The 25,640-nt window shown below is 39.1% G+C and overlaps 1 protein-coding gene across 2 annotated transcripts in view; it reads right to left on the bottom strand.

Annotated features, from left to right (window-relative positions):
* PARP8 (poly(ADP-ribose) polymerase family member 8) overlaps nt 1-25,640 on the bottom strand; it is a 114,592-nt gene that overhangs the window by 60,179 nt on the left and 28,773 nt on the right. For both annotated transcript variants that reach the window (XM_015848681.3, XM_015848682.3), the window contains exon 3: nt 1,704-1,741. In XM_015848681.3, coding sequence (XP_015704167.1) covers nt 1,704-1,741 — 38 coding nt within the window. The remainder of the gene's footprint in view (nt 1-1,703; nt 1,742-25,640) is intronic.

Below are 25,640 nucleotides of genomic sequence, written 5' to 3'. Positions count from 1 at the left end.
GCAGGTGTACACATCGCAAAAGCTTGAGACTCTTTCAAAGGCTTGAAGTGTTAGATTTTAATCAATAAACACGCACAGCTGGTTTACTCCTCATCACTGAGTTAACTATAGTGTAAAATGATCAAATTCTAGTTGGCTTTAATGTATAGGGGGCAATGGCAGAGAATATTTATTACGTTGTAGGGCCAAACTAATCCAGACCTTTAGACAACCGGGGCATGCTGCAAGCAACATCTGGTAAGGGAGTTTTGAGGTCTGTCAAACAGAAGAGCTTGCCAGGAGATTAAATCTCATTTGCCATGGAAGTAATCACTGGTTCAGTGCTCTGGACTGTCATTTAGTTTAGGGGTTCCCAGAGATAATGTTCTGCGCCCTCAGAGTAGCTTAATCACTGCAATGAATAAATCCATTACTTAACAAAACAAACCATTAACACTTTTTCAACTATTTCTCTCTCTTTTCATTGTCAGGGCAATCAAGTGACCAATAAATTTATGAATATGACTACGTATTTTATGAATCTAACTTTCTGCAGCACCTGTTGAACAGATCATCATTACTAGCAGTTTTTCCTCAAGTTGTTACTAGTGAAAAAAAATTCTCTCTCATAAAGGCTGTGAGCATTCTTACAAAAAAATCTGTTGTATTTAGCATCCCTGGTGACTCCAATTTCTCTGCTTCTGCTTCAAAAACTGGTCTTTTAAACAGACATAGTTTAGTGCTGCTTAACACTGAAGAAGATTAAGACATTACTACTTCAAAGATTATAAAATTAAAAAGAAATATTCTTTTTAGAAAGATTACAGAGATGTTATGGAAAATAATTAAAACAAGAACACAGGCTTTCATTCCATTCATAGTATTAACATTATTAAATACTCTGAGGTACAAAATACACAACGTGGTGCGATCCTGCACTTATTACTGTAGGCTACTACTTGCACAGTGCCTTTCTGCTCTCATCCCTGCTTCACTCTCCCATTTCTGCTTCTGTAGATTCTCTGCCATGAGATTCTACCTACAAAGTAACTGTGCAGGTTGTCTGTGAAGAAAATCAGGGAAGGGAATCATGTCAATCAGCTTCTACTCTTGGTCAATTGCCTTCTATACAGGTGATACACCTTGTCTTGAATGGCCACATGGTTACACAAACTCTTACCAGCTCAGCTCAGGGTAAAGCAGAAAGGCAGGACCAAGCAGCTGGGCACAGCTTTGCAAGCCTACATTACCAAAGACATACCCACACAGAAGCCCTTGGCTCCAACAGACTCTGAGAAGCATCAGTGCACAGTCCACAGGCTTAACTTAAAGAACATGAGTAGCCTCATTAAGGTTTAATACACTGAAGTGCTTTGCTGGCCTCATGCCAGACTGCTCAGCTTCTTGAAGGATCAAGCTTTATCTACCGTGCCAAAGAGGAGTTGGGCACTTTTTCACTCCTCTATCAGTGTTGGCTCCAAACACGGGAAGCATCACATGACTGGTCTCAGGGAACCTGTGAACCAGGTTTTCTCACCCTGACCCAGTTGATAAATGATGCCTGAAAAGGAGAAATGACTGTGAAAATTATCTAACTAATGAGAAGTGATTAGCACAAGGATGCACCTGGAACACATTAACACTCTCTCAAATATTCTCATATGAATATTGTAAGTTACAGTAACACATATACATATGTCATGAACAAGAATGTTGCACTGTACCTGGGTAGTCCTCAGAGACATGCACTGAATAGGATACACTGTAAAAAGAAGAAAAAAAAAAAAAAAAAGAAAAAAAGAAAGAGAAAAAAAGAAACAACAGAATTAATAATTACAATAACTGCTGAGGTAACATTTATTTTTTTTCCCTGCTCCTGTATTATCCTATGTTTATTTATAGGATCCCAATGGTTTCCAGAACAGAAGGTAACAGCTATTTTGATGGCTTTTGAAGTGCTCAGCTAAGAAAAATAGTCATGCCCATCCTGAAAGCTAACTCTGCTGAACTGGCACATCCTGATTTCAACCTTCTTAAACGGAATACAGACTGTATTATATTTATGTCAGAGTGATATTTCACAATGCATGTTTTGCCTAAATAAAGAAATAAATTAAAAGTTGCTCTGTGAACACCATATACAGAAAAGCCAAGCTTTCTCTACAGTTCTTTCAGGGCTTTACTCAAAACTCAGCCTGAAGTCTTTTGTGCACTTGGGTACTGTTTATGCTTCTGTTACATTCAGTGCAGGCTCTGTACTGCCTGGGCTCCTTCCTCTCAACAAAACCCTGCATTTGTAAGACCTGTTGAAATCTTAGTTGACACCTTTATCCCTGTGTCAAGCTGAGTTCAATTCAAATTTAAAAGAGCTACGGTCTCACTAGTGAATGTCTCCACTACACATGGATTATTTGAATCTATTTCTCCAGAAAACAGATATACAAACGCTGTTCTCATAACTTACCTTGGTCTCTGTGTGACTTCCCTAAGTCTAGGCTCACTAAATTCACTACCCCTTTGATTTTTAATTTTCTTTCTTTTTTTTTAGTTTTTTTTTTTAAATTTTTTTTTTAAGGTTAATGTACATGCTCATTTTGATTAAAAGAAGTAATAAAAAATAAAAAATCAATTCCACAACATGCTGAAAGCTTTCTGTTGTATAATTCATGTTCTTTCCATCTCTAAATTCCATAAACTGTATGTATCAACCTACACATTTAAATAATACACGATGCATGTTCATGTCTGTAGTGAATTAAGCAGATAGACAAAGACAGGATGGCACAGTTCTCATAATAAATTTTACTGTGCATTGTTGAAAACAGATTCAGTGCATCTTTTTCAATTACATGAACACAACTCCCAAGTAGACTATAAAATGAGTTCACGTACAATCTTTTCTTTCCCTCTCAAGGACTTCAGCTAAATGAGTTCTACTTTCTACTTTCACAATTCAGTGATGGTAGGAGGCAATCAATTAAAAAAAAAAAAAAAAAATCCGACAAAAACAAAACAAAACAAAACAAAAAAACAGATCTCATGCTTTCTTCCATAAATCAGTGTATTACAATATAGCTCTGTCACCTGTTTTTGCACATAATCCTTTCTAACAGAATTTGTTTTATGTATTGTTTGACTAAGAAGCAAAGATGCCTGTTTCTTCAAGAGCTGCACATGTTCACACAAATGGAAGCAGAAAGAGTGTTTATTATAGCTGACAACGGATTTAGTCACACAACTCTTGATGCTTCAGTCATGCCAGGATTAAATACCATCACTGTGTAAAGTCAACATTTTGTGACTTTTCTCCTTTAGCTCTCTTCTAGACATTTGGGTAGGAATCATCTGTAACTCATTATCTTGGAGCATTTTCCCTAAGCACTGGGGGATATTGAAATACAGTTAGTCTCTCATGGCATGAAGTGTCATTATTTTGAGAAGAGAAATATTTCAAAATAAGGGAATATTATGCATCTCAGTACAGCCTTGTGGAGAGCTTTGTCCTCTGGTACAAAAGACCACAACAACAAAACACAAAGCATAAAATCAACAAAAACAGCAGTAAGTTATTAAAGAGTCTGTTCTTAGTAAAACTATCTTCTAGAATTTGCATTTGCAACCATGACTTTTACCCAAAGCAGTACTTCAGTCTCACTCTTTTAGACTGGCAGCTTGCATTCTTTTCTGCTGTCACTGCTGTATATGAGGTTGTTTCACTGCTGTTAAACAGAATGATGTTCAAGTGTAGGCTTTCCTCACAAAGAAAAGAAAAATCTTTCTAGAACTAAGCAAGCTGATTCTATGATTCCATGAAACACTCCATGTTCCATTTTAAAACCAGAAGCAAAGCAGGGAGATTCTGTGTATTTACATTTAAATAAAGAAATAAATAAATAAAATTAAAAAATAATAATAAAAAAATCATGTTGAAGAGAGGAAGAGGGGCTCAAGTAGCTACAGAACTCCCTCTAATGAAGATATTCAAAACTCTTTGGTAAAGCGCTCTCTGTTATGTAATTCAACTATGAAGACACTTCCAACTTGGTCCTACTTTGAGCAGAGCAGATAGCCTGCACAGGCTGCTCCCCTTGTGAGTTACTCTATGCTCTTATGTGCAGAAACCCTGTAAAATTGTCTTTCTCTTCCTTCTTCATATAGGAGCTGTGACAGCAGCAGCTGTGGTTACATTAAATGGAAACTCACAAAAAAATATCCTTCTGGGAAAAAGTATTTGTAAGATGGAAATAAATCTAAAGATTTATGAAGATTCAGGTTAGAAATAACTTCAAACCACCTCTTGCAATGACTGTAAGCAAATTCAGGGTCTGATACATAGCTCCAAAAGTTCCAGTAGTGGTCTCGGAACAGTGATGAATATTACCAGGAAAGGGAAAGGTAGAAATTATATGAAATATATATTTATATATATATATATATATTTTTTTTTTTCTGTAAATCTAGTAATAAAAAGTCCTATCACAGGTAAAATTTTGCACCAAAATCTGATGTCATTTCCAGAGGAGAGATTTTTAAGGAGATATCAACCAAAGTCTAAAGAGCAAAATATTTGAAAATGGGATATTTACTACCAATTAGATAAAACAGCAACTTTTATTAGAAATTCTACTGATTCAGATTAATAAGTGAATACATGTAGCTTAGTCCTCAGTTCAGCATTTGTTTATTTCTTGTGTTGGGTGTCTTTAACCTGCTCACACTGTTAGCCTCCCCATTCTAAATATATATATACATATATATTTTAATTATTATTTTTTTTTTTTTTAAAATGTGGGGAAGGAGGAGGCGGGGGAGAGAGAGAATGTATAAAATTATCTTCCATTTAAATTCTGATTTTCATCGCACATTGAGGTCTCTGTGCTGTAAGAGCTTCAGCGTCCCAAGTCATTGCATGTTGAGAAGTATCACATCAGAAAGAACTCTCACAAGTATGTCCTTTAGGATAGGTCATTCCACTTGCACACACTTAAAATGCTATTTGGAGAGAAGAAAACTGCTTACTGGAGCCATCAGAGAGAGGAAGTGATTTGCTTGGGCCCATAGGCACATGTTAGTTTTGTGTGGGCTATGGAAACAAAAAAGCCACAACCACTGAACAGAGCACAACTCACTTTTCTGTTCCAGCTCGCCTCTGGGACTGCCATATATGATCACATTTGTGTACAGTTTCTACAGTAAGGATAAACTGCTTCTTAGCAATTGTGCACTTGAGCCATCAGAATCACAGCTACAGCAGGCTAACAGAGGTCTCTCAAGAGGTTCCAGTCCTGCAGTGCTGAAATGTTTTCCCATTGACTTATTTAAGAAGATTTGTAGCCAAGACAGAAACACAAGACACAGATAGCTTAAAGCACCTTCAAAAACCACAGACTTCAGTGAAGGCGCAGATGTTCACACCTCTCAGTGTTAAATCCTCCCAGAGCCAAAGAAAGCCTGCTCAGAAATGTACTCAAAAATGCAACTGGAATGAATTTGGGCCTGGTCTCCACACTCCGCACTGAAGTAAAACATGATTATTTCAGTGAGGGATGTGATCTTTTCTTCTGGCAAAGCAGCTCCTCTGTACAACCCTGGTACAGTTTCACTGCTATAAATACAGCTTATAACACTATAATTTACACCCATTCCCATAAACACATTCCAACCAGCCAGCCATCACCTTTGCTAGTTTCATTCTATTGCTTCTACTACCTGAGCACAGTTAAACTCTTGGCTGTAAACAAAGCCTCAATGATCATCTTATTTCTGCTTTATTCAGCTCAGACCCTCTCCACAGGGCATCCTGCGGTACATATATTTCTCACCCTAAAAGTTCAGAACAACCTTCAGTCTATAAATGGTCTTGTAAAATTTTTGCTATTTTGAAAAACAATAAAGCACCATATGAAATTAGTGAGAAATGTCATGTTTCGCTTATGAGATTTTAATATAAACTTCTTATTGCTTATAATAATATGAACATTCAGAGCTCCAGCCTTAGTAACAATTTTATTCACAAGGTACTTCCTGCAAACGTTTTGTAATATGTTTAACCATAAAATACTCCTTATTCAGAGATATTATCCTGCAAAGATCTATTTGCCTTCATGAGTTAAGTCATAACGTAGATTGAGAGCCAAAACATAATTGATGTTTTTCACATGAATCTGTCCCAATCTGATAAAGAACAACTACCTTCACCCACATTTGTTATTACTGTAATTTCCAAAAGTTAAGCTGGACATTTAGTCTTTGCAGATTTACGGAGCCATTTCTAAAGGCAGGATCCAAACCCAAATTACTTAGTGAGTAGATGCAGTATATGCAGCCAGAAATACGAGCCTCTAGCACTTGGATCTGAGAAAGTTAGGCCTAAAGGGTCTTCAGTTGTCTCAACCAAGCAACATTTTTGAGACAGAAAACTGCATTCCTGCACAGAAGTTGCATGTAAGACATGTCTTTTGGGGCCCAAACTGAACATACTACCAGGCAAAACAATATCCAAAAATGTAAGCACCCGAGCAAATAAAATAAATAAACAAAATAAACAGAATCATGTAAACTGCAGCAGGCAGAAAAGTTAACAAAAGTTACTGTACCTGTTCATTCCCTTAAATATAACAATGGTTTTGTTTCTAGAGGATTAGTAAAAAAATAAAAAATAAAATAAATAATCTAGAAAGAGCAAGGTTTTTTGAAAATACAGGCTTCCTGAAGAACTTGTACCCAACATTTTGCCTGGCTGTATCTCTCTAAATCAATTTATAGGATTGTTTTTCATGCCTTGAACTGTGTTTTTTACCTATCATGGCATAAACCATAGGGTGAGACATGCATCCTGAAGGCACAACAGTGACACTGTAGCAGAAGCGTATGAGGTATCTTCCCATCACATTCACTTTATCTCTACTTTATGCCACCTGCAGTTTCTCTCTAGGAAAGAAATCCTTCAAGCTGAATTTCCAACTGCTTTGCACAGCAGAAACAGCGTGAAGCATCTGGTACAAGTCTAAGATTTATGCCTATGGAACCGTTCTGACAATTCAACCAGCTCTGTCCCATGGCAACAGCTGACTTACTGCCTTATTAAGTGTGGAAATTGTGATGTAGTTTCTATTCCAGTTTTAGCTCTTTCTACTAGAGCCAGAGCTCCATGTGCGGCTAACAAGCTTGCAGAAACAAGATTTTTTGGCATGAGGAACATTATGATAGTCTAAAGCCTATCTATAACAAAATATAAGAAGAGAGTAAATAAGACTATCTTCATCTTTATGCATCAAGAGCTACAGAATTCATAGGTTACTTTTTGTTTGATAGTCAAAATCCACAATCTATTTCATCAGTGAAGTAATGCAAGAAGAGGATGCGCAAAGCTCTGTACAAGAAAAGCAGTACTAAGACTCTGCTAGCAAAGTAAGTTATGAACAAATATAGAAGATCAAATTCTGCTGTGGGATTTATTATACGCCAAGGTCAACTTCTGAACAAGTCAGCAAGCTGAAAGAAAGGTTAGTGAAATTCTTGCAAGAAAAATAAAATTATACTGGTGAATATTTTGGGTTGAGATCCTATATAATATTTCTGAAAATGCAGCATGACACAGATGTGTTTTCACTTTCTACTCTGGATGAAGCAGTAGGAAGGAATATGAACAAGGTCCAGATGAACAGATGCAACAGAAACTGTAATTTTTTACCAATTTCTTCTTATAATTATTTTATTTTTTTTTTTTTAAATCTACATATGACATGTAACAGAAAAGCAACATTTCACAAATGACCACTAAATACAAAAAAACGTATTTCCATTCTCATCTTGCTTGGTTTCCTAATCTTTGAAAATGCTTCCAAATCTTTCTGTGGATTCCTATTACTTTTGTGCCCTTCGGCCTTCTTTCCTTCTTACAGAAAAAAACAGAATCATAGAATCAGTAAGGTTGGAGAAGACTACTAAGACCATCTAGTCCATCCACCAAACCACCATCACTGTGCCCAATTAACCATTTCTCTAAGTGCCACATCCACATGTTTCTTGAACATCTCCAGCATCAGTGACTGGGGCCTGTCCTCTTCAGTATCTTTATTGATGACCTGGATAAGGGCACTGTGTGCACCCTCACTGAGTGCAGATGACACCAAGTTGGCTGGGAGTGTGGATCTGCCTGGGGGTAGTGAGACCATACAGAGAGATCTGGACAGGCTGGAGGGCTGGGCTGAAGCCAATGGGATGAGGTACAACAAGATCAAATGCTGGGTCCTGCACTTTGGCCACAACAACCCCAGGCAACACTACAGGCTTGGGGTGGAGTGCCTGGAAGACTGTATAGAGGAAATGAACCTGGGGGTATAGATTGATGTGTGGCTGAACATGAGCCAGCAGTGTGCCCAGGTAGACAAGAAGGCCAATGGCATCCTGGCTTGCGTCAGAAACAGTGTTACCAGCAGGAGCAGAGAGATTATTGTTCCCCTGTACTCAGCACTGGTGAGGCTGCACCTTGAGAACTGTGTCCAGTTTGGGGCCCCTCACTGCAAGAAAAACATTGAGGAGTGTGTTCAAAGGAGGGCAACAAAGCTGGTGAGGGGTCTGGAGCACAGGTCTTATGAGGAGCAGCTGAAGAAGCTGGAATTATTCAGTCTGGGGAAGAGGAGATTCAGGAGAAATCTTATTGCTATAACTACCTGAAGGAAGCTTGTAGTGAGCTGGGGGTCAGCCTCTTCTCTCATGTAAGTGGTGGTGGGCTAGAAGGAATGGCTTCAAGCTGTGCCAGGGGAGGTTCAGGCTGGATGTTAGGAAATACTACTTCTCTGAAAGAGTGATCAGGCACTGGAATGGGCTGCCCAGGGAGGTGGTGGAGTCACCGACCCTGGGGGTGTTCAAGGACATTGCATTGAAGGACATGGTTTACTGAGAACTACTGGTGATGGGTGGTTGGTTGGACTGGATGATCTTGTAGGTCTCTTGCAACCTTGGTGATCCTGTAATGACAAAATTTCGTTTTCTTTTATGTTAGGGAATTCAGAACTAATTAATTAAATCCCACTGAAGTTCAACATAGTTCTTAGAACATGACAAGATTGCAGGTAAGTTGCAGAGAAAATACAAAATTTCTGGCCACTGACTCTCCTGGTGTTTCTACAAAGAAGAAGTAAATTATTTTGCTAAAAATTTCAAGTTGTATTCCAGAGGGCACAAGTTTTGGTGATAGATTGTTTTACACATTTGCAGCTTCCTATACAACTGGACTGTGAATCGTTTTAAATCTGTGCCATTTTGTGGATTCCTGATTGAAATAAGAAAAATGCTCATGGACTTTTTAATGCTAAACAGCTTTTTAACTACTCGTTAAGTCATTTTGAATGTGTATGTGTGCATCCCAGAAATTTGTTTTCAAACATACAGGCCACTTTAAATCTCCTTCTGAAACACATTATTACTTCCTTGAGTTTTCATGTCCCCTGCCATCCAATAATTGACAACCCAAAATCAGGAACATCTACTCTTACTGCTATATAGAGTCCGCTGATAACAAAGAACTGAATTTGTGCATGCACTCCTTTCACTATGCATCAAATCTCCCTATAGCATGCCTGCAGTTATATGGTAAAGAATAACAGATGACTGAGATATCTTTTCCTCTGGTTGTTGGAGAATGTGCACGTGTGATTATGTATAAGAGGTTACAGGCAAATCTACCACTTCTTCTGATGACAAATGAAAACTATTTCAAAGAGATACAAGCAATGTCAATACATCAAAAATGGCACTGCTTTCATTTATTGACAACCCGGAGGAAAAGTGGTCCTGAGTCAAAACTACTACATGTTTGCATTTGTCAGCAAGAATAACTGTACTACTGGTCCTTTCATACAACCAAAGCATACCTGAACAAATGGTGAACATTACTCATAAAGAGCTGCCTGATTTAGCATGTTATTCAAATAAAGTGGACGCAAAAGACTGCAGCTCAACCATTCCCTTGTGCAAAGCTTTCAATTAAAAAAAAAAAAAAAAAAAAGCATAGCTTCTAGTAAATGTGAAGAAATCTGAGATTAGATGACACCCCAGCAAACATGAAGATAGTCTTTAAGATTACCAAGGACACTTGAAAAAAATAAAGCACGTGCCATGTATTGTTTTGAGGCTGGATAAGGCCCTGGGCAATCTGATCTAGCTGTAGGGACCTTGTTCACTGCAGGAGAGTTGGACTAGATGGCTTTGAAAGGTCCCTTCCAACTCTCAGGATTCTATGATTCTATGACATGCTTTCTACATAAAATTACCCTAAAATATGGCTATATGTTCAATGTCAGATTGTCCACAATTAGACTATATCAGCAGCAGATTATTTCACCCAAGAACACATACATGGTGCCTTTGGTTTCCTCTTGCAGTCACCCAGTCTGACCATCTCCAGATTGATACTGACTCTTTAAATCTCTCCTTTGTGCTCATTTTCTTTCCACTGGTCCCACCAGATTGCATTCTTTCTCTCCATCCTCCACATTAGTTCTCCAGCCAAGTTCAGCCTTCCCCAGTATAAAGGATGCAAAAGAAACTCTGGACACTGAATGAGTATATAAAATCATAGCCTTTGGTCACCTTCGTTCCAGAGCTGTATTTTTTCCAATTAAGATGAAAAAAACTTCCCACTGTTCATCTTCTTTTCTTTTTGGAGCATTGCTGTCAGAAACAACAACATGGTGTGCTCTTTTTGGAATCAGTTAGGAGTTATCTCACAGCCTTGAGATTTTGGCCTACACTGTTCTTACTGGAAGGCTTTTCTGAGGCTTATTCTTTTGCCTATAACTCTAGTAACTTAGATATCAACAAACATCAGCTGAACAGAAGAAACCTTTCCATCCCCTCTACAAAGCCACAGTGTTGAGATCTTTCAAAACAAGAAGAAAGGGTCAAGAAAAGAATTTACTGTGATCCCATGGCAGAGAAACAGGGTAAACTGCAGACTCAACAACTACAGCATACCAATGGCCCAAGCAACAGTAGTGAGGAAGTCATGTCAGAGAAAGTCTGAGCCAACCTTTTTAACAGATAATCTAGCTTCTTGATAATAATTAAATCCATAAATGAAGCATCCATAAATCCCTCAACATATTCACTGTTAAATGTCTTTGGGCCCCTAGCAAGCAGAGCAGCTCCCTACCTCTACATACAACATGCAGCAAGGGAGGAGTGTCACAGGCAACATTCTTAGAGCACTCCCTAATTAGCATTTTGCTTGTTTATCTAGTGAGGTGCACAACAGCCACTGCTGTGCAAGGAAGAGATAACACACTGAAATGTGCAGTTGTTTGTCATACATGACAGAATCAAAAATATTCCTAGTTTCCTCACTAACAAATTCACAAAAACTACTTGGTATAAGTTAAATATTGTATTTGTGCTCTGAAGACTCACAAGAATGTGTTATGGCCAGAGGCAGGCTTTACCTCAACAATCTATTAGACCCACCAATAAGAGCGGTGCCAGGGGCAACATAATCAGGAGAGTGGTCAAGTGGTCAAGAGTGCCTGTGATACCTCTGCCACCATATCATATTCATGCACTCATGAACAGGAAACAAAACACAGGATTCACAATGAGATGACAATGGGAAAGGACAGCCTGTTTTCTTTTCCTTTTCAAATACGACAGATCCAGTTTGAGGACACCTTCAAATACAACATTGAGTACACGTTGTCCTAAGCATTAGAAAGATGTCAGTAAAAAGGAAGGAGTTCAGGATTCATCAAGAAACTATTGCCAAACTGTCTGAACAGGCTGACAAGGAATAAAATGTGAATTGTTTCAGACAGCTAGGTATACAGTGTGGCAAATCGATGAGCAAGTGTGGTAGGAAATATGATAGCCACTGAGACATATTTTCCAGAAGGCAAACAGGAAGATGAGTATCATATTTATATGATTGCCCAAGGGAAAATGGCAAGCCATGCTTGGGTGAAGTTAGAGGGAAAAGTATAACTCAGACAAAAATCAGAAATGGTGAACCCCATTAGACAGTAAATTAGTTTCCTGCGGAAGTGGTGGCAAGCTAATCACATAGCCATTTAAAGTCAGTCAGGAGAAAGAGCTTAACTAAAATTCATGGAACAATTTTGTACTGGCAAGGATACTAACTAATGCATTTCCCACTGCTAGTTTCAAAGAGCTCCGAATGAGTAGAATGTTACTTGTCTTCTCAAGAGTAGCTCTGAGAACAAAGTTCTAGGTTGAATATGACATTGATGACTCTCAATGTGACTCACACACAAAAAATCAAAGTATACTGTCTGTACAGTATTTCAGTAGTGTGCAGAATAACAGCAGCAGGGAATTTAAGTTAAATAACTTTTCATACATTTGAAGAGGCAGCATCATCTAAGTTCTGAAGCAGATTTTTCTACCCAATGCTCATGAATTTTAGCTGTTTTTGAACATCACATACACTTTTTTTCCTTCATGATAATGCAACAGAATGCATTCTGCAACTTTTTTTTCTCTTTTTTTTTTCTTTTCTTTTTTTTTTTTTTTTTTTTTTTTTTTTTTTTTTTTTTGAGCATCAGCTCATCTGATCATTTAATATCAGCACATCTAATATGGAATAATTCCTAAATATTCATACTCTACTTGGGTCACAGAATGCTTCTAGACACATGACTGCTCTCATAAAATCACATTTCATACGAAACACAAACGTGCATGAGTACTGTCTGGCAGATATCTCCATAGAAGATGCTCTAGTAAACTGCTGAACAAAAAAGAATAATCTAATTTTAGTACACCATGCCAACACATAGGTAGATTTTGAATACTATTTTAATTTGTAAAGATATAATTTAAAAAAAGATCCCTCCACTAGTCTAAATTAGATCTCCAACATCCCAGAGAACTAATTACATGTCAGATGAAACACTGATTAGGAAGTCCCTGTATTTTTGGAAAGGAAGAGGCTGTTCTATTCTCAGTGCTGTTGCTGTGATTTGCTACATGCCTCTGATAATGAAAAATGCACACATTCTTAAGAGGTGATGAGTAACCACAAAGTGTTCAGACAACGGTTCACCTCTCACATGTGCTAAACCCTTACTTCACTAACAGAGATCATGGGAATCATCTGCAGTTTTGAAAAGAAGTCTATATTTTAAAAATAATTAAGCAAAAATAGTTGTGGAGAACTAACACCTATATATGTTCCCTTCAAAATCTCATCAGCATATATCTACTATTTTAGATAATTCAGTATCTAATTTAGGTATAGAAAGAGGTGATAAATTCTGAGTTGGATGCTTTCTGCAAGGCCTGACTGTAAAGTACCTTTGAGAAATAGATAAAATATGACTCAGGGAAAGGTTCTCAAACTTGCTACACACTTTTCTCACAGACAACAATCTTGGCCCCATGACATTCAATGGGCAAAACTCTCACAAACTTCAGAATAGTTTACCCTTATCTTCATCTTCTTCATCAGCAAATCTACAATTATAGCAACAAACAGAGAAAATGTATTCGCTTCATCCCTTCTTTACTCCCTGGCCTGTTTGTACTGTTCAGCATACTCCACTAACATCAAAATCTGGAAAGTGTCCTGGAGACTGGAAATAATCAGTGAGTTATAGATTCTGTAATCAGTCAGTTTGTGAAGTATTTCCACTAAGACTAGTGGAAGAATAACCAGGGCCAGGAAACATCAGTCTTCTGCTAATGTAAGATTAAAACCAATAAGTATTTCACTAATGCAGGACTCCTAATCTGAATACCCACCTTAATAAAGGCAGAAAAACAAATATTGATGTAAACTATCACAGAGTATCAGGTGAACAGCAAAATTTAACCTATCAAAAAAAAAAAAGATCAAACCACAAAGAAAAATGTCTTCCTTTCTGATGCTTTGATAACATGCTCCTGCAGTGACTTGAAGAACTGCACAGCTAGCAGAGCCTCAGGCTGCAGAGAAAGCAATAATGGAAGCAGCAATGCAGCTGCAAATGCATGTCACCCTGCTTACTGGAGCCACTGTTCTCAAGCAGCTAAATACAGAGAAACAGAAGTCTGATTCAGACATCTACCTCTTAAAATCTGGACTAGTTTAACCAATTTTCCAAGTGTCTTCCTGGGCATGCCAGGATATAAGACATACAGAGCACTGAGTAAGTGAACTGCTAATCATTCAAAGAATACAGAGTTAAAACAACGTAAATACAAACACTTGGATTTATTTTTTTTAGTTTGAGGGTTGGAGCTCTCCTTGAGTCACACTGACGCAGATCCCCAGGTGTGTGGGTACACTGCATTTTAATATCCTCAAAAATATTCCCCCTCAACATTTATCCACAGATGTGGGTCAAACTGTTCACCTGATTATACAATTGTTTATCACCAGACACATCAGTGATGTGAGTCATATGAGTACCTAAATCAATAAATATCTTCCACAGACTCATCAGGTGCTACAGCAAACCAGAAGGCCGAAGGCGGAGTGATTATAGTTCACTCCATTTTGAAAGGTCACTCACTTTCCATCATCTGATAGCGTCATTAAGCCCAAGAGAAGTGGGATAACTGTTCAAAATTATTGCCTGGGGTGAAATGGAACAGTAAAGCTGTAGCACTTATTTGCACCAGAGAAATTAAGGGGAAAATAACAGTCTCCTTTCATACCAGGACATGTATAGCAAAGGGTCTGAAAAATATAGCAGCATTTTACTGCTTAATGAAATACTTTCAGTGTTATATTAAAGCACTGAAATTATTACTGTGGGAGAGGTCATGATGTATTAATCAAAGCATTTGAAAAGCTTTATCATGTTTTTAAATTACATTAGACTGCATGCGATCCAGTCTCAGGAGGAGCTGCCACCTCCAAGGACATGCTGTGTTCCCAGCTCCTGTGAGAAGTCTGTGGAAACAGATGCTGCTTAGCACCTTGCACGACAATGCAATAAAGGAAAATCTAACTTAGCAGCAACCTGCATGACGTAATCAGATCAAGAACTACTAATTAACAGCATTTAACAAGACCACCACTGTAAGCAATGTAAGTAAATTTAAAACTCTTTTTTTAAAAAAAAACAAAGAAAAAAAAAACATGTCTAAACACTGCCTAATTCAGTTCCCATGTTATTTAGCAGCAAAACACACCGTCAGCTGGAGAAAACAGAAATAAGCCTCTCTGCCCTCTCTCCCCAAGTTTCTCTCTTTGCTGGACCACCAGAAGACATATTTACTGCTCTCTCTGGTCACCAGCAATGGGCGAGTGCCACTAAAAGTGCTGGTATCAAGCTTTGGAGGGAAAGTTACTTATACCTTTTTGTCTCATAGGCAGGAAACATACATGAAGGACACCAAAAGCTCACAAAGATAGTCAGGAATAGGGAACAATATCTTTTGTATGCACACACTAGCTGGCAGGCCATCCTTTCTCATAAAATTCTTCAATGCTAGCAAAACTGCTGTCCTCTGCAGGCTATGAGTCTTTCATATTGATTGACTCCTCTCCTTTTCAATGTTATATTTTTTAAAACCTTATTTGCACTACAGATCATTTGAAATACCATCTGAATGCTATTCTGTTTTAAACTTGGGAATTAAAACTGCTCTCACACAATACACTTCACAGCACTAACAAATCTTAGCTTTAATAAGTCATTACTATAATTCACAATCAATCTTTTAATCAATTTGTTGTATTTCACCGTGATTTCACCACATCATTCTAACCTAATGAACATCAGTCTAATGAGCTCTACATCTTCCTAACATCAAAACCACTTGCCTCCAAAAATGGCAATTAGAATTAAATGAAATTATATAGAAATAACTACATTTTGTTCCTCAGATTTGTTTTAAAAATAAAACAAAGATCAGCAGGGCACTGGATCAACTATTAAGTGTGAAATGAAGCTAATTTCACTTGATGTACTACATTTACTTTATTAGATCAGGAAAGAAGCGGAAGTGAAGTAGCATTCTGTAAATGCTTCTAACAAAGTAAGCAAACATAGGCATCAGCAATTTATACGACGTATTCCCAGAGAGCTATATTTGATTTCATTACAATATCTGTGCAAGCAGAACCTACAACCTTAATCTAAAAACAACAACAGAAAACAAAGCAAAAACAACCAAGCAAACAAAACAAACAAACAAACAAACAAAAAATAACAGACCAACAGCTCATTCAAGCAATTATAAGTCTAGGAATGTGAACCATTTAGTTTAGGAGTTTCTTATTTTCAGGGCCACCCAGTCTCCTTGCTGACCACTTAGACCACAAAATTCTAAGCCAGAGGTTGCTTGTTCCTCCTTTTACAGCCTCTTCCATCTAATCCACAGGCATAAAAAAAAATGAACCTTCAGTCCTTTAAGAACTGAAAACAACCTGCCAGCCCCTTTTTCACAGGAGAGGCCAGGGAAAGAGAGGGCAAAGATGTTTTAATCCAAGGAATGTGTGAGTTGAAAAGATGAATATGAAAGTGTGGTGATTACATTTCCAAATTAATATGCCATTAGAACTAGTGGAATTCTCACATTCATTCCCATAGAAGAAGAATTGCTCCTATGAGTTTAAAAACCTTCATGCAGAACTGGGCAAGTAGAGATTTCATTAGATGAGGATCCAGTATGAGAGATAAAGCCAAATGGCTCTTTGTTTTACAACCCATTAATAGACTTAGATATACAGTTTAAAAAAAAAAAAAAAAAAGTTTGCCCTCAAATTGTATTTAATTAAAATAAGTAGAGAAAGAGTTCAAGAAGTTCATGTCTGCCTAGGCACAAGTGAAAGTAATACCAGTCAGTTTATTAATAGACAGATAAAGCCCTCAGGAAAGAACCCGATGACTCAGTAGAATGCAGAACATGAGGCTGAGGGAGATCTCCACGGCATTCACATATGATGGGTGCCTGTGACAACAAAGCCCTTAGCTGGATCTGCTAGCAGCAGCAAGCCTCTGGAGCTGGCAGGGGGACATTTTATACAACTGTAAGGAAAACTGGGGCCCTACATGCTTTACTGGTGTTACCGTTATGTGTCAAGATGAACAATGCCAAATACATGCTGGAGCAGAGGGGCACGAAAGCAGGCAGAGGGATCCATGCAGCTTGGTCAGAGCAAGGGAGCCCCGGGGGAGCCATCAGTCCCGTAGCTTGGGGATGGCATCCAACATGGGGCCAAAGAGGGAAGCTCCTCAGAAGAGGTATGGTCAGGGGACCTGGAAAACATTATGGGATACTGGGAAAGAGATCCTTGGGAGTACGCAGTATTTATGATGGATTGCTTAGAGGGAAAGTGGGGAAAGTGGGGAAAGCTGATTTGGAGGAATACGCATAGGAGAACAAAAGGAAAAAGGGAAATACTAATTGTGCTGGGCAGTATACTTGCCTAGCCCTGCCCTGGGCCTGGTCAGGGTGTGCTGGTCTCTCTTCTCAGGGAACTATTTCTCACTCTTTCCCTGAATGAGTGACTCTGCTCTGTGTACGTGCCAGGGTCTGGGGGACTGGGTGCAGCAACTAGAGAATGACCAGGGAAACGGAGCCTCTAAGTTCACCTGTGTCCAGTGACCGGAGGGACCCACAGCATAAACACTTCCCACTAACAGACCTTCAATCTGGTCTGCCAGAGTGGGACAGGATTATGCCACTTGTACTGCTAGGCTGTGGGAATGCTCAGTCTGTTGAGTCTACTGTGAATACATGCTCAGCTGCACTGCCAGCTGGACTGGAGGACAAGGAGCTGTGACTGCTTCCTTCTGGCATGCAACCAGTGTCAGACATTCCTAGCAGATACCATCTTCATGCAGGATTCGTGTAAATAATTATAAACTACTTATCTGATTACTGTATAGGAAGAATTGCATGTCTACTGAAGTATGGTTAAAGATATCCTAAGAAGAACCCTCACAGCTCACAAACTTGCAAAGATCAATTGTAAGAAACAATGCAGGAAGTTTTCCAGATGTTCTATCCGTGCAAACTTGTAATATAAGAGTAAAAACTGACAAACTGAAAAACAGACATATTAACACCACAGAATCTCTAACAGGAGCCCTGCATTTTGACTGGAGATAAATGTTAACTAAAAATCATGTTATCTTCCCTGAGAACAAGTCTGGAGTGATGAACATCAGCTTGAGGTTGTAGGTTTGTACCCTTATATTGAGTTTAGACATCAGTATCTTTCAACAGTTGAGAATGGCAGGGGTGTGGCCCAGTAAAAACAAATTGAGATTAATTCTGAGCTTTGTACCTGGTGACAAACAAATGTCTTTCTGTGGCTTTGAGGATAAGGCTTCCTGTTACTCTCTGCAAAATGCTTTGAAAACTACAGATGAACAACTCATACTTATTACACATTATAGCGAAACCTTATAATTCTAAGTAAGATACAAACTAAAAATAAATTAATGGCTACATTCTCAGATAGTAAACAGCAGTCACTCTCCATTTCTGCTTGGCAGTGCTTTCAAACCAAGAGGATAGGTTTCAAATCAGAAACAATTACAGAAACTTTACTAAAACTCTTTGTGAAACTGAGATATGTCAAAGTCTCACCTCATAAAGCAACTAACATCCCTGGCTGCATCCAGCAGAGCACAGAATCACAGAATCATTAAGGTTGGAAAGACCACTAAGATCACCCACTCCAACCATCACCACATTATCACTAAACCATGTCATTCAGGGTGATGTCTGCCCTTTCCTTGAAAACCTGCAGGGATGGTAACTCTACCACTTCCCTGAACAGCCAGTTTCAAATCTTTCTGAGAAGAAATTTTTCTTAATATCCAAACTGAACCTCCTCTGGCTCAACTTAACTGCATGCAGAAGCAGAGCTGGCAAATAAGCTCCAAGCTGGCAGCCATACCATGCTGCCATGGTGTCTAAAGAGCACAGAACAATTGACCTCTGCTAATATTTTGCCCCACATTCTTCCAAATTCAAAGATTCAGAGATCACCAGATCTCTCACAGAAATCATGCCATAAATCTATAAAAGTAGGAGCTACATACGAACTGTTTGTGAACTCTGGGCAGCTCGAGTTGGTCACTTCTGGCTATGACTTCTCAGTAGTTTCAAAGAAAGATTTGTGAAATGCAAGCAGAATCAAACCTTTTGACTGGTAAATCAATTGATACATGCTTTGTTTGAAGATCAACATTTCTCTAATGTCTGTTGCAAAGTAAAAATATCTTTTCTTGATGACTCATTTTCCACACTAAAGAACATCTGTGGGTGTAAGAACAGAGCTGAAACAATTCTATTTCTTTCTTTCTGTAACTATTGTAGCAGTTCTAAAATCTATCATGAAATACAAATGAAGCACTTGCAAGATTTTTTTTTTTCAGCAAGTGAACAACACTATTTTCTTGCCCCTTCTGTAATCACTTTTATCAAGATGCTTAATATATTCAAATCATTTCAGCACTCTTATGCTTGCACTCAGAATTTGACCTTCTGAATACAGAGGTAAAAGCGATCTTTTTATTGTATTAAATGCTCAAAATAAAGGGTGCAACATTTGCAAAAACATAACATACTCGTTTTTAGTGTTGACAGTCTAGTTATGCTTTTATTAAGTAAGGACCACAATTCCTATGAATTTAAATAGATTTAACACAAATTGTTAGACTCTAAACACTAGCCTCTCTGATTAAACATAGCCTGAAAAATTCCTGTAACACGGCTGGATTCAAACTCTGCTGACACCAGCAAAGGCTTTTGGCCTCCTGTCCCAGTACCCCTCTGTCACAATACATTTAAAGTGGAGATTATAACACCATCTTTTTGTTATGGATGGAGAAAGGCATCTTGGATATTGTCACTTAGTATCAGGAGAAGTAGGTGATCCCGGCATCCTCATATGGGCAGAACAATTTTCACACAATCAGAAGCTGGGCAAAACACAGCCCACAGCTTCTGGAGTCAGTGTGCCTGAAACAGAAATACCAGGAAGCGTGGGAAGGCATCATAAAAAAGAGATTTCCTTGCCTCCTTCTCCCTCCCTTGAGTAAGCTGACTCACGGTTTCTCAGCAGTATGGGCACACTGAGCCTTTCCCAGCAGCAGCACCGAATGCATCTTGGAATGTTGGTAAAAAAACTCCAGTGGGCTGAGAGAAAATGAGGTTTTTTTGAGAAGCAGGAGGATTGGAGGAGCTAGTCTCAATCATCATGAGAAAGATCTGATCAAGTGGCAAGTAGGAGTGAACACCTCCTGCCCTCTGCTACCTGACACTGCCTTAAATACCTCCAGTAGAGAGATAGGGTTCTCTGACCCACATGTCTTCTGCAAGCTGAAGTGCTGTACCACCTCCCAGGCACTGGATATGCATACTTCCCTTTATAGATACCCACACTTCCCTTTATATTTATGTGCCTCCCTGTCTGCTAATAAAGGAAGAAGTCAAGCCTAGCTTAGAGGGAAGCCAGCACGCTTTGGTCACATCCCTGAAGGAGAGCAGGCATTGCTACTGAGATTAGTAATGTAGGAAAACAGAGAGAAAATGTTTCGGCATGGGGAAAGAGGCCAGGGAACACTACACATACATAAGAAAAATGAAACACAGATTGTCCTGACAGCCCCTATGTATTGTAAATAAAGGTAAGTAAAGAGCTGTGTTGTTCTTAGCTTAAGAAAGAAGGCAATTCTGTTTTCAGTGAAATATCAATGCATATTAGTGGAAAATTAGGTGTCCCTTGCTAAGACCATTTTGTTTATAACATTTTTCTGTGTGTAAAAGCCATTACACTATAGGGTTGCCTGTGACAAGAATTCCTTCCCATGTTCTTTTCCTATTTCCTAGATAAACTTATTTGTTCAGGTTTAAACATTGCACAGCACCAGACACATACTTAGCCAGTTAAAAAATGCAGGTGCCCAGTTAAACCTGTCCAATAACAAATATTTGACATGCTTCATAGATCCTTATCTGAGATAGTACAATCTCACTTTGATTGTACATTTATAAGGAGGAAAGATCAAAGTTTACTCACACAAAGGAAAAGCACAGGTGCTATCAGACACAGACAAAAGTTCTCACAGGCAACCACAGCTACACTCAGAAGCACTGTGCTTTCAGAGAACAATATTGTGAGCAGCCCCAGAGGCACAGAGAGAATAATCAGTCACCTATGAGTATAAAATCCTCAAACCAAGAACAGTTCATCTGAGAGCAGAATTGAAAATGTCTATTATCGCTCTTCATTGATCAAGTCAGTCCCAAATAAATATCTGTAGATTTATTTATCCAGTTTCCCAACATGAGAATAAGGACATTAACCCTGGCACTTTTTACCTCCAATCCAGGGGTGGGTAACACCACATAGCTTCACTAACACTTGTACCATACAGTGAAGAAAAAGAAAGCATCATGAAAAAACAGTCATGGTTTTCTACACGCTGCCTTTTGAACTCAAACACAAGATAGTTTTCTCAAAACCTGCTCATGCAGACAGTCAAAGAGCTGACAGCTGTCATATATACGCAGTTGTTTCTCCTGGAGAACCTTTTCACTTCTGAAATCTTGACATATGCAGGGGCTAGGCCAAGAAAATCTAGTAGGAAGTACAACTCCATATTGAGCCCAGTGAAGAAAATACCACAAACACATCTACCAAAATTGGGGATATAGCTGCAACATAGTACATTTCTTATGTAAGCCTACTGTTATAAATGTGGGCTGCATAAGATATCTACAGGCTTATCAAATCTCTCCTTAGTAGTGAACCTCCAAAGCAATGTATCAGTGAAGAATACAAGAATTGTCCTCACAGGGCTAAAGATTCATCTGCCTTTCAAGGCATTGTATTATACTTCATTTATTTTAAGCACAGGTCAGAACAAAGCCCTTAAGCAAAACATGAAAGACCTGCAAATGCCAATCTCAATTCATTCACATTCATAACCTAACACAAACAGGAACAAGGGATGGTTTATTTCTCTTTCCCTTGATTTCAGGCTGATCTAGATGACAATCTTGTACTTTCCATGTCAGCATGCTAACTTATTCACAGTAAGATAAACTATTCACCCTCAGTACTTCGTTTACATATGCTGAGGTCAGAATCTGGCAGAAATCTCTATACTCATATTTCACAGTGATCAATATGAGAAATTGAAAGTAAAGGCATTGGAATAAAAATAGAAGAAAGCCAATAGCAAGTATGGGAACAACCCTACAGAGGTCTTAGAGATTTTAATTTAAAATAAACAAACAAAAAAACCACAACCCACAAAACAAACAAATATAATCAACAACAAAAGAAACCTCCTACTATTTTCACAGAACAAATCATCTTGTTTTGATAAAGTGCTCCCCTTTGCAGTCTGAGAGGAACATCAGCAGTGCTATGATAGGGGATGCCAACTATGTTGGCCTGTAAAATCAGAGGCAGATGTTGGGGATATAGTAGTAGAGTCTGAACCTTCCCAGCAGAATGCCTTTACATTTTGATGCCATGAGACAGATGGCAGTAGAGATGTGGTATGACAAGACAGGGTCTGATCTGGAAGTGCGTATGGAGCAGAGGCGGATCACTAAATTCTTCCACGGTAAAAAAAATTATTGCATTTATTGACATTAATTGACTCTTGATGAAGATTTATGGAGATCTAAAAGTGCATGTTAAGACAGTGAGGCAGTGGGTAGAGTGTTTTAGCAGTGGTGACAGCTCCAGTGATGACAGAAGTTAACTTCTGCTGATGCATATTTTGATAGGTATGGCATGCATGCTCTTGTTCATGACTGGTGGTGGTGATGGTGGTGATAACGATGAAAAATAGTGTTTTGTAGTTTAGAACTTGCTCTACCAAATAGTGCTTTGTGCTCTTTGTATCTGTTGTTGTTTCTATTATGTTTGAAGCAACCTATACCTTTACAATTTTAAACTATATAACTATTTTGGAAATAAATTATTTAAAAGATTACCAGTAAGGGTTCCTGCATTTCAGGTTACATTGGCTCAAAAGTACTGAGAGGGTAACTTTCATTTCTCTTTGTTCTACTTCTGAATTACTTAGTACAGACAAAAACATATATATATCTAATTCTTATTTATGGAGATATTCAGTGCCTCCATTCTCTCTAAACCCTACAAGACCTTTCTTCCCCAGTTTCATGTAATGATATAACCATATAATAGCTTGGCTTAGAAGATATTTTAAAGATCACATAGTTCCAGCTGACATGGTTGCCACTCACTAGATAAGGCTGCTGAGGGCTGCATCCAACCAGGCCTTGAACATATCCAAGGATGGAGCAATCACAACCCCTCTGGGCAGCTTGTGCCAGTACCTCATCTGAGTAAAGACGAGTACTCTGATTAAAGAATTCCTGCCTAATACCTAACTTAAATTTCCTCTGTTTTAGTTTAATACTGTCCCACCTTGTCCTGTCAGTATTAGGCTATGGAAAAAGTCAGGCTCTCTCCAGCTTATAAACTCCTGTCAAATACTGGTAGGCTGAAGCAGAGTCTCCCTGAACCTTTCTCTTCTCGAGACTGAACAAGCCCAGCTCCTCCAGACTGTCTTCACAGACTTGGTGCTTCAACCCTCTGATAATTTTCAAAGCCATCCTCTGGTCCCATTCCAACAGGTCCATGTCTTTCCTATGCTATGGAAACCAGGCCTGGATGTAGTACTCCAGATGCAGTCTTACAAGGGCAGAACAGAGGGGGACAATGGTCTCCCTTGCCCTGTTGTCCACCCCCTTTTTCATGCAGCCCAGAATACCATCAGCCTTCCAGAATGCAAGTGCACAGGGCTAGTTCATGCCTAGCTTTTTGTTCATCAAGACCCCCCTGCCCTTCTCCACAAGGCTGCTCTCAATGAGTTCTCCCAGTGTATATACATCTAGGATTACCCTGTCCCAAGTGCAACACCTTGCACTTGGCCTTCTTGAACATCAGCAGGTTTCTACAGGCTAAACCTGTCTAGCTCCCTCTGGATATCCTTTCCATCTACCACAACCCTCTGGCTGTGAGTGTCCAATGAATTCTTTATCCATCAAACAGTCCACTCTCAGCATCCATATCTTTCCAATCTGGAGATAAGGATGCAGTGTGGGGCCATGTCAAAGGCCGTGCACAAATTCAGGTAGATAACATCAGTTACAGAATCACACAAAATCACAGACTGATAGGGATTGGAAGGGACCTCTAGAGACCATCCATTATAACCCATACAGTAGGCTGCACAGGAAAGCATCCAGGCAAGTTTTGAGTATCTCCAGAGGAGAAGACTTCAGAATGACAAAATCACTCCGGGCACGTTGTTCTAGTGCTCTGTCTCCTTCAAAGTAAAGAAATACTCATATTTTGTATGGAACTTCCTGTATTCCAGTTTATGACTATTGCTGCTTCTCTTATTGCTGTACATATTTATAAGCTTGAATAAGATCCCTTCTCAGCCTTCTCCAGGCAGAACAGTCCCAGGCCCCTTGGGATGGAGATTCTCCAGGTTCCTGATCATCTTTATGGTTTTCTGCTGGACTCTTTCTTATAAGTTCCTTGTCTTTCTTGAACTGTGGAGCCCAGAACTAGCCATGGTACTTCAGATGTGGCCTTAAGATGGTAGAGTAGAAGGGGGAGGATCATATCCTTCAGCTGGCTGGTCACACTCTTTTTCATGCAGCCCAGATACCATTTGGCCACAGGGCATACTTGTTGTCTACCAGGGCACCAAGGTCCTTCTCCACAAAGCTTTTTTCTAGCAGATCATCCCATAACCTGTACTGATGCATGTGACTCTTGTTGAACCTCATAAGATTCTTCTCTGCCCAACTCTCCAGCCTCTCCAGGTCTCTCTGAATGGCAACACAGATTTCTGGTGTGTCTGACACTTCTCTCATCTTCATATTATTGCAAACTTGCTAAGAGTGCATTCTGTTCCTCCATCCAGGAGGTCAATGAGACCAGACCCAGTACTGACTGCTGGGGAACACCACTAGCTACATGCCTCTGCACCACTGATCACAGTTAGCCTTCTTTTTTCTATCAATCTTATCACTTCAACATAGAAGGCCACCAGAATGGCCAGGCAACGTTCTCCCATTTGTCATGCCATGCCATTCAGCATCTTCATCAGCTGTCTCAGACCACCTCCACATCTTGCACGTGCCTTAGAATAGCTTCCAGGAAATCTGCTCTGTGATCTTCCCAGGCACAGTGGTCAAGTGCACAAGCCTATAGTTCCCCAGATCTTCCTTTCCCCTTTTCTTAAAAGTTGGAGTGATGTTTTCTTTTCTCTGGTCACAAAGTACTTCGTCTGACAACCATGACTTTTCAAATATGATGGAGAGTGGTTTGGCACTACATCAGGAGTAATTTCAGGACCATGGAATACATGTGATCTCATTTGTCCACATTCAGTCTCATAAGACAATCTCAGACTAGTTCAGCTCTTACAGTAGGAGCAATTTTGCTCTCCTGACCGCTGCCTAAAGGTTCCGAGACATGAGATGCATGGGAAGCCTGACTGACTGCCAGTGAACACTGAGGCAAAGAACTTATTGAGTACCTCAGCTGTCTCTGTTGAAACTAGTTCTTGCTTCTCATTTATCAGAGCAGGTACGCTCTCCTTCGACCAACGTATCTGTAATGCTAAGTTCAGTTCTAATTTGCTCCCATCTAAATTATGCTCTGCATTTTTTCCTCTACTTCACATCCATTTCTA

The sequence above is a fragment of the Coturnix japonica genome, chromosome Z (genome assembly GCF_054131305.1).
Source record: "Coturnix japonica strain WE chromosome Z, WE-NBRP24, whole genome shotgun sequence".
Lineage (NCBI taxonomy): Eukaryota > Metazoa > Chordata > Aves > Galliformes > Phasianidae > Coturnix > Coturnix japonica.
The sequence above is the reverse complement of the archived record's forward strand: the minus strand, read 5'-3'. Positions and strand labels throughout refer to the sequence as shown.